This window comes from Protomyctophum parallelum (genome assembly GCF_964188405.1).
Source record: "Protomyctophum parallelum genome assembly, chromosome: 10".
NCBI lineage: Eukaryota > Metazoa > Chordata > Actinopteri > Myctophiformes > Myctophidae > Protomyctophum > Protomyctophum parallelum.
In genome coordinates, this window is record NC_139704.1 from 30131444 (window position 1) to 30141013 (window position 9570).

A 9570-nucleotide genomic window follows, 5' to 3' on the forward strand; every position below is an offset into this window, starting at 1 on the left:
ATTTTATCTGAGATTTGGGGACTATTTATTGATTCAGCATGAAGACTAAAGCCTTCTGAATAAATCTATATGCAAGTGTATGCTTCCGCAAATTTCTCCGCCACCTAAAGAGGTGGCGGAGGAAATAGCGGAGTTTCCGAAGAAACAAAGTCAGCGTCAAGTTCACGGCCATTTCCATGAATTCCAAATTAATGTGGGAAATCCACGTAAATGCCTTTCCGCCAGCGTCACGGCAATATATCAGCGGAAACACGTTGAAGAATCAGGCCCTATGTGTGTACTACATGTGTATATATTTTCTCATTTTTTAACAAACTACTAATCTAATGTAATCCTGGGCCCTACACTCCCTCCGCCAACCTGGGGAGAGCAACGGACTGACCTTGTGTTTCCTTCAATGCATCAGGAGTCCAAGCCGCTTCTTTTCACCTGACAGGGGGGGAGTTTCCCCGGTTGGACGTAACGCGTGGAAGGAACACGTTATTCCAACCAGTTCCTTTCCCCTCCATCAGGCGCCCCGGCTGGCTAGGGGGAGGCAGTATAGAGACCAGGCCTAGGCTACTGCATGTTTTTTGTGAGAAAAACAAAAAACAAAAAACAGGGAGAACATGCAAACTCCAGACAGAAAGGCCCTTTCGCCAACCCCGCCTCGTGTACCGTATGGGCACTGATGACGCGGAGGAGACGACACGCCCCCAGCGTCCCCAGCAGGAATCAAACCCAGGACCTTCTAGCTGTGAGGACGACAGCGCTACCGACTGTGCCACGTCACCGTGCCCGTTCTTTTTTAATTTTTTCAACTTTGAGATTTGTTTTTCAAATGTAAGGTGCAATATAAATAAAATGTAGGCTATACAAACAAATTCTCCCCCTGAATTACTTGGATCATGACACAACTCCACATATTGGACCCGCCCATTTCTGCCTGACTTTTTTTACATTTTACATTTTCTTCAAAACATACTTTACATACGTTACTACTCTTGCGAATTTTGTCCAAAACCTTGACAAAACGGATTTGTCGAGGTGTCATCACTGTCATGTCCCTGAGCATTTCACAAAACTTAAAATGACAACTTTAGTTTCTTTCAACCAAGGTTCAGATTTTAGGTTGTTATTAGTGAAAGTAAAAGATGAGTGTTTTTTTCATTTGCTGATTTCTTTCGTTTTAGCGATTTTAGCTATTTCTGACAGGCATTTGAACATGGGGCTAAATATGTATTTTTTTACAAAATATTATGGCGATAAATTTTTGTATTATTTATTTATAATCCTACTAGACCACAGGAAATTACATCTGGCCACAAAAGATCACAGGATCTACTGAATGTGAAGGGGGTGACAAACTGACATGTTGAGCCATACACTGACACCACGGCGCGTATTCAGAGCGTCAAGCTGTGACTCCGCCCCACAGCCCTGGGTATCCAACGCATCCTGGTGGAGATCTGCCAGGGGCCCCACAGCCCTGGGTATCCAACGCATCCTGGTGGAGATCTGCCAAGGGCCCCACAGCCCTGGGTATCCAACCCATCCTGGCGGAGATCTGCGCTCCGACATGGGCACTTTTGAAGTTATATATTAATCAAACAACTTAAATGTAGTACTTTTGCATAACATTTTACCTACAAAATGTCCTCACAAAAATTCTATCCTAACCCGATACCACGCAGAAGGAATCATTCTCTGCAGGCTAAAGTATTATTATACATTATAGATAATGTCACTCCAAAATATGATAATTCTCTGCGTCGGTCAAATCAGTCAGAAGCCATTTCTGACTGATTTCCTTGACATGTTTGCCTAGTATCGTGGCTCTGGATTCTGGAATGGCTTCTAATAGCCATTTTTAAATACAAACGGATATTGACTCAGAGGTTTCAAATTCCTGTGCCAAATTCCCCTCCCGTTTAATACACATCCATCTGCCATCTGCACAACCTAAGCCTTTACAGAATCCAAGAATAACCTAACAATTGTCATTGCTTATCATCTTCCACAATTGGCATCCTAAAATTAAAACACTTGGCTTTAAATCCGTCCTAAAAGCCTCCTACCAGACATATATAGTATAAAGAGATAAAATGTACTGATGTGGAAGTATTCCGGGGACAATGCAGTCAAAGCACTCTGGGCACCGGCCCGGGCACACTTTATGCCTGCCTGGCATTATGATTAACTTGGGAAACCTGGCAGGCTGGCACAGCTGACTATATTGACTTATCCTCTCGTCTGTGGGAATAAGCCTGAAAGAACCTCTTCAAAATAGATTTGAAACGTTTGAAAAACAAACTCAATACAAATCCCCATTAAAAGGTCGTCTAGTTCACATCGCTCAAGGCACACACACATTTTCTAATCGACCATATTAAACAGAATCACAATCGTATCTCTTGACCTGGCAACTCTATCCATTACTATGTTATGTAGCAGACAGTCACCATAACTGGATACATGTCCTGAAAGGGACATTTCACCACTGGAAGAAACTGCAGTCACTCAATGTTAACAGTATTTGTAGTAGATAACAGTAGAACAATTTGAAATTTGCACCCTATAGCCAGAAAGATTATGTAGTCTGTGTGTTTGACTAGGGTTTGACATGATTACGGAATTCCTACAATGACCATAATGCTTTGGTGCACTGCTCCTCCTTGTGGAGAGGGGGGAGGCTGTCTTACTGAGACAATATAGGGAGGAAAGTGAGACCAGTGCCTGTGACATCACAGGCACTTTGAAATACTAAAATATCTAAAAAGTAACACATATCACGCACACAAAAAAGTGTTTCTTGTGTCCTAAACATCATTCAAATAAGATCTGGTTGCAAAAGGGGTGGAATGGCCCTTTAACATCAAACGTCATAGGTCTTGTCTACTGAAGGCTTAACATATTTCATCTGAGCTTGAACAGCGAGCTAGAAACAATTTACTAATAAAGTTGTGGATGATTTGGAATAATTAAATGTAGGAGTTTGTAGAATTCTAAGGATTTCCGATTTACAGACTGAAGCATGAACTTGGCCTAAATTGATTAATTATCCAACTCATTAGTGTGTGTTTAGACCAGTGCACTGACTGACTGACTGCATTACCATAATATAAGTAAACTCAGTTACGGAGGAAAGGACAAGAGCAGGAGCAAGATGACTGGATAAACTGACGGAAGAACAACATCATTCCAACAACACCCAAATGCTATCAGACTGAGGCATTATGGCAAGACATTCCAATCCATTGCTTGACCACAAAAGGCTCATACTAAGCAGCCCCGACAGTTCAAAACAATTTGTGTTGGCAAATTTGACCACTTAAGCAATTCAACTATGCACACCTCTAGGTTGCCTTGTAAGCTACTTGGAAAAACAAAATACGGTCATGATCTTGTGACAACATATTTATGCACCCAGCCAATAATCATCTTGTAGCTAAACTACAGGAGAATAATGTGTACAGTAGTACTTAGAATGGCTCTAAAATAGAGAAATCACAGCCTTCAATTAAGTATGAAATCTCATTTTGAGATTAGAATTAATGTTAAAGCCAGGTGTTAGGATGAGTAAACCAATTTGCGATCAAACTCAAAAACATACAGCTATAACAAAATAAAATGAAACAATATGGCAAATGGTGCTGCGCTGGTTAATTGTTTTCCACACTGATCTGGCAGATGATTATTCAATTACAGTATTATGTTTCATATCAGTGTTTCTGTATGGTCTACGCTAATTAATTGGCTTTCTACTATTCTGTCAGATTCATTATTTTGATAAATAATGATGGGACACTTTGCTACATTGTCTGTTAGCTACTCATTTGATTTGCTCCAAGTGTGGCATCATATGGCACCACTCACTGTCCAAAGCGCTTTACATTCACCCATTCACACTAACAGCAGAGGTAACCAATGAAAGGCACCAACCTGAACCTACTCATCGGGAGCAGTCCGAGGTTTGGTGTCTTGCTCAAGGACACTTAGGGCTCCATTTTCGTCACCACTAAACCCCTTATACCTAAACTTCTTTGCCTTTTTTATCATTTTGCGAAAATGGAGCCCTTAGAGTATAAGCCAGGGGGAGCCAGCGACCAAGCCGGGAACCTTCAGATTCCCAAGCGGTTGCTCTACAGCTCCTGATGCACTGCCACCCACCGGAGGCATAATTAACACAAAAATGAATCATTGCAGATCAATCCACGATATATTGTTATATCCCCATATGTCGCTGTGGTCTGATTGATCATGGAATGTATTGTACAGTGCATCAATCAATACAAGGAACAATATAACAACATACTGTACCCTATTATATTGAAAACACATTTTCATTCTCATCTCAGACCCTCCTCTGCTACATATTGGATAGTGTGACAGATAGATTTTTTATTAAAGTGTCCTACATCATAAGATGCCCAGCCCGCACGGGCTTACAAGACACTCACAAAATTGTACATATATAATAATACATATACACAAATAGACAGTTACTCATGGATACATCGTTCTCCAACGTAACTGCCATGCCTTCTCTATGAATTTTCCAAAAACAAAAACTTCATTACTGAACAACCAATTTAACATAAAACACTGTGACTGAAGATCTTATGTCAAAAAGTAAATAAAACCAGAAATACAACAAGCTTTTCACTCATCATGTCATACCAATTAATACAAATTGGATTTTAAATGATTCTGCAGGGTATCACTCTGTATACTGTATGGCTGCCATGGCAACAGCAGCACAGGCAGCCAAGTTCAAAGCCGACAAGCAAAATGAGTAGTACAATTGTGTTTCATTAATGATGAAACAATCTAATAACTTGCATTGCAACTTATTTCCCAAACAAATACCAGCCATTGGTGTTGCAATCAAAATAGTAAAGACTTTTATGTAAATAAAACATCCTTCTATTTTCTAATCTAATGGTGCACTGCACAGTGAAGGCAGACTTGAGGTTTGCAAACAGCAGTAATTTTTTGCAAAACATCATGCAGCACAGTAAATGTTTTATTGACAGTGGCCTGCACCTTGTGTTACAGTATGGAGAGATTTGTATTTAATATCTGAACGTACCTTCATCTTTCAATGAGTCCTCTTGGTGCCCAGCGTAACAAATCTGAAAATAGAGATCAGCCAAACGTTAGAAGAGAAAAGATGCTTTAGTTCTCACAGTGGAGTCCAGGGACCCTTGCAGGGTTCCTTGAAGGGGTTCTAAATGGACCCTCGCGGGTCTGCAACACTATAAGAGTATACAAATGGAACCAAAATGGACCCTCTTAGGTCGATTTTATGCCATTTGCATACTCTCAGAGTTATGTTGGTCATTGAAATTAAAAAGTTGGAAAACCACATGTGATAGAGCAATCATTTGGCGTTTCTGCACACAGTCAGAGGAGCTACTGTTATGATGACATCACTTCTACAACAGTGCTCAGTGCATGCCATGGAAAACACCGTGAGCAGTGAGTAGAGCAGTTGACCTGCAGCTGCCTGCTGGGCTGGCTGCTACACATTGTTAACAACTCATCAGTCCAAATAAACCAACACATTATACCGCTGGCATAACTTTCCATTTGATGCATTTAAGCACACAATGGGGTGCAATATACATTGGTTAACCCATTCCAGGCAACTATAAGCATTATGTTATGCTTTAGCTATTGAAAAATAGCAGATCTACATGCTCATAGCGCGCCACCGAGTGGCACGCTACGAGCTTGTAGGTCTGCTATTTTTGAAAAATCGAACTACTGACACTTTTTCAGAAAACTGTCAGGATGTAGAAGACATTTTTAGAATCTGATCTCAGGTCAAAATGGGTTAACTTGAACAGGTTTATATCTATATATATATAGATATATATATATAGATAGATATAGATATAGATATATATATATACACACACACACACACACACACACACACACCTCATACATCATACATGTGGACCTGTATACACATGTAATACACTCATACAAATATCCATGTTGCAGTAAAGCATGAACCTGTCCATTGGTTTAAAGTTTAAACTAAAGCTGTTTATGTAATGCCCTGTGTGTGTGTACTAGTCAGGGGGGGGGGGGGGGGGGTCAGCCTGGGGCGAGTAAAGAGAAAAGTAACTCATCAATAATATCCAACTAACCAGTAACCAACTAACTAACCACCCATTTGTAATAAATAAATGCACTGACATTGTCACAGAAAGGGCTGCCTGACCTGAATCCCATTCGAGTTAAGGTGACAGATGATAAAAGTATAGCTCACAGATCGTGCACTGCCACTGGGCTAGAATCTTTAGTGATCGTTTAACAAACGGTTTGACTAGCCTACAACATATACCGTAGTGTGGCAAAATAAATAAATAGCAGTTGAACATGTAACAAATAGCATGTAACTTTGAGTCTATACAAATGCAACCAAATGTAGACTCGACTCGGAGTTAAATGTTGAACACTGGGGGCTTTTTTTTACTGTGTCCAGCACTGTGTCTGCACTGCACTGAATGTACGCTATACAGCGGAGGATGACGCCATTTCTGGGGCTGGCTGCTGACAGTCTGCCCATACAACAAGAAGCACTACTTCAAAATAGATCACAACACAACGCAACATTGTTGTGGCAAACGAAAGCCGAGCTGCCATCAAACAATCGCACACATTCACCTGCCCTCGTTCTGCTTGTCATTTTGTCTGATTATGTTATTAGTACTATTATTATTTTAGGAAAACTGGTCGAGGAGGGGAGCGCTGACTTCCCCCTCATCGCACTGTTCTGTTCTCCGCAGAGCAGAGTAGAGAGAGAGACTCCCAACAGCAAAAACACAAGCCCAGAACATTGATCTAAAAACACAACGCGACCAATGATGTGAACGCAAGTTGAAAAAAGTATAACCGTGCACTTTCGAATGGAAGTCGCCTTTCTTTCTCTTGCATGAGACGACGACTGTTTGTTCATATCTGACGACGGACGGGGCTCGGTCAGTGTTGTTGTTTTTTGCTGACTATATATCCATTGAGAAACATCAGGGTTTCCCTGACAAAGAGAACAAATCGACGGAGCGGTTCGCAACAAGGTCACCATGATGCCAGTGGCGAGAGAGAGAGCGAGAGAGAGAGACCTGTAACGCGACGATATTAATGTACCCGCAAATTATACACACGAAACCCCACTGGGGGGATTGGAATGGTGACAAACGGGAATTCGCGGTCAATGTTATCTTGTATGTCTATAAAGGTTGACGAATAGGGTCGCGGGGGCTACAATGTCACCCGCCCTACTAGTACAGAGACCACCACCACCAACCCAAAGCTGGCTCAACAATGAACACATAATAATAGTCCGTGTTCTCACTATCGCCCCGTGTATGTTAAAACTGGAAACGATCCGCTATTACAACGTTATTACTGCCCGGCTGCAACTATAAAATGCCAGCCATTTGTTCGATCGTTTTACTAAAAATTATGTTGGATTAGATATATATATATAGGGATCCATCCATCCGTCACGCAAGAAGACTGACTATATACCGTGAATCTCTGAGAATGTCAAATATAATCATGTGTTTGGTGTATAGCAGCGCGACAGAGGACAAATATACCACTTCATCATCATCATCATCAGCAAAGCAACACAACAGTTTTTGGAGCAGACGGTTGAGTTCACTGGTACAATGTAAGTTACACACAGTAGAGTAGACTAGAGTGGACAGCAGCAGGCGTTAAAGCGACGGGACAAAAAAAAAAGCCTGTGGGAATAATAATGAATTCACTTTCTCAAACTATAGGCTACCACCACCACTGCCGTGCACTATTTTAGATCAAATATATCTGATCCGGTGGATCATGCGATGTGTATAGGTTCATCAACACAGCTCCAAGAAGAAGGTGTCGAGTAATATTGTGACTTTTGAATGCCTATTATGGAGCACTATACGCTACGACAGACAGACAGACAGACAGACAGCCTTCTATTCTATTCTATTCGACGACACCTCGCAGAGAATTCCTCCGCTCAACAACACACACAACACAACACTACGCTGACCCGGACAGACGATCAGGAGCCATTCCATGATTCCACCCCTCAACGACGATCTATTCGTCTGTCTGTAACTTTAGTTACCATCTTTTCATTATATTACTGGGTGGGTTTTTTTTCAACCCCCCCCCCCCCCCCCGTGTTCTTGGACGCTGGATTGTAAAGGCGTTTAATAGTGACCTATAGGTTACTATAGTACCTACCGAATTCATTCATTCATTCATCTATTCTAAAAAATGCATTGTGTGATTCGTTCCCTGGATGTAGTTAACGATAACTTAGCCTGTAACCTAAACCTGGAGGTTTGGTGTATCGGTGGGTAACAGCCATCACCAAAGCTGCTGGAATATCCGAAATAACATTTTTTTTTTGTGTCCGCCTCCGAAATATATTGAAAGCTGTTTCTCTTACCGATGCTGTCAAGTGGAGAAACACGTCCGTTCTTCGATGAAAGTGTATTAGTAATCCATAGGATCATTTAGGTGTTATAATCTGACCAGGGGTTTACAAAAAAATAAATAAAACGTCGTCCGTTCCGTTGATGTTGTGTAGTGTGTGTGTGTGTATGCCTGTGTGTAGATCTATCGGGTAAAGCGGTTGTTGCAGATCGTCGAGTCCGCTGCTGTGCTGCTGCTAGTTCTTTCTCTGATCTCTCCTCCTCCCCTCCCCTCTCTGGACATTAATGACTGACGCCTCGGTTTCGTATGTCGTCCGCACGCCGGTGTCGAGCGCCCGAAAATGGCCGATCTGCAAGCCCACCTCCTGGAGATTCGGCTCGCGGCTGCGAGCTTGTAGATCGGGAGTGTGCTGGGTCGCGCGGCTCACCGTTGTACGACGGGGCGTAAATTAGGCATAACCACCAGATACACAACAAAGCCCCGCCTCGGCACTCAACGCGGCCCTCCCATTGGACACTGCGACGGGGTGAACACGTTAGCTGGAATGTGATTGGTTGATCCGAGAGAAAAATACGAAAAGACAAACGGCAGGGCGAAATCCTATTGGGCGGTAAACACCACAGAGTCAATACGACTACAATTCCTCAACCAATGTTGCCATGTCCGATTATTATAAGCGACTTTGGGGTAATCTTTCTGTAAAATCGCTTGTAAATGTTGGTAGTTTTTAATTGTATTTGTCTGTTTTTCTTCTTCTTCTCCTTCCGCCAAAAATAGCAGTTCTGGCTTAACCGTGCAGTCGGTTTTAGCAAAACTTGGCAATAGAGGTTGGGGGACAGGTCCACCAAGATTTTAAACTGGCCAAAGTAACCCCCTTGTACAAAAAAGGGAGTAAATTAGAACCCGGCAACTACCACCCTATTTCTATTCTAAGCTCCATCTCGAAAGTGATGGAAAAAATAGTCTATGAACAGGTTGAAAAGTATCTTGCCTCTAATAAATTGCTGTACGAGTTCCAATCTGGTTTCAGAACATCCCACTCCACTGACACATGCCTCCTCTATTTGAGCGATCACATCAAACACGAGGTGGATGCTGGAAAATACTGCGGCATGGTCATGCTGGACCTCCAAAAGG

General features: G+C 42.0%; 1 protein-coding gene across 4 annotated transcripts in view; it reads right to left on the reverse strand.

Annotated features, from left to right (window-relative positions):
• arid4b (AT-rich interaction domain 4B) overlaps window positions 1–8684 on the reverse strand; it is a 79898-nt gene extending 71214 nt beyond the window's left edge. For all 4 annotated transcript variants that reach the window (XM_083774555.1, XM_083774557.1, XM_083774556.1 and 1 more), the window contains exons 1-2: window positions 8447–8684; window positions 5072–5114 (exon numbers count right to left, since the gene is read on the reverse strand). In XM_083774555.1, the coding sequence (XP_083630681.1) occupies window positions 5072–5077 (6 nt within the window). In that variant the 5' untranslated portion in view covers window positions 5078–5114; window positions 8447–8684. The remainder of the gene's footprint in view (window positions 1–5071; window positions 5115–8446) is intronic.
• Window positions 8685–9570: the final 886 nt, after the last annotated feature.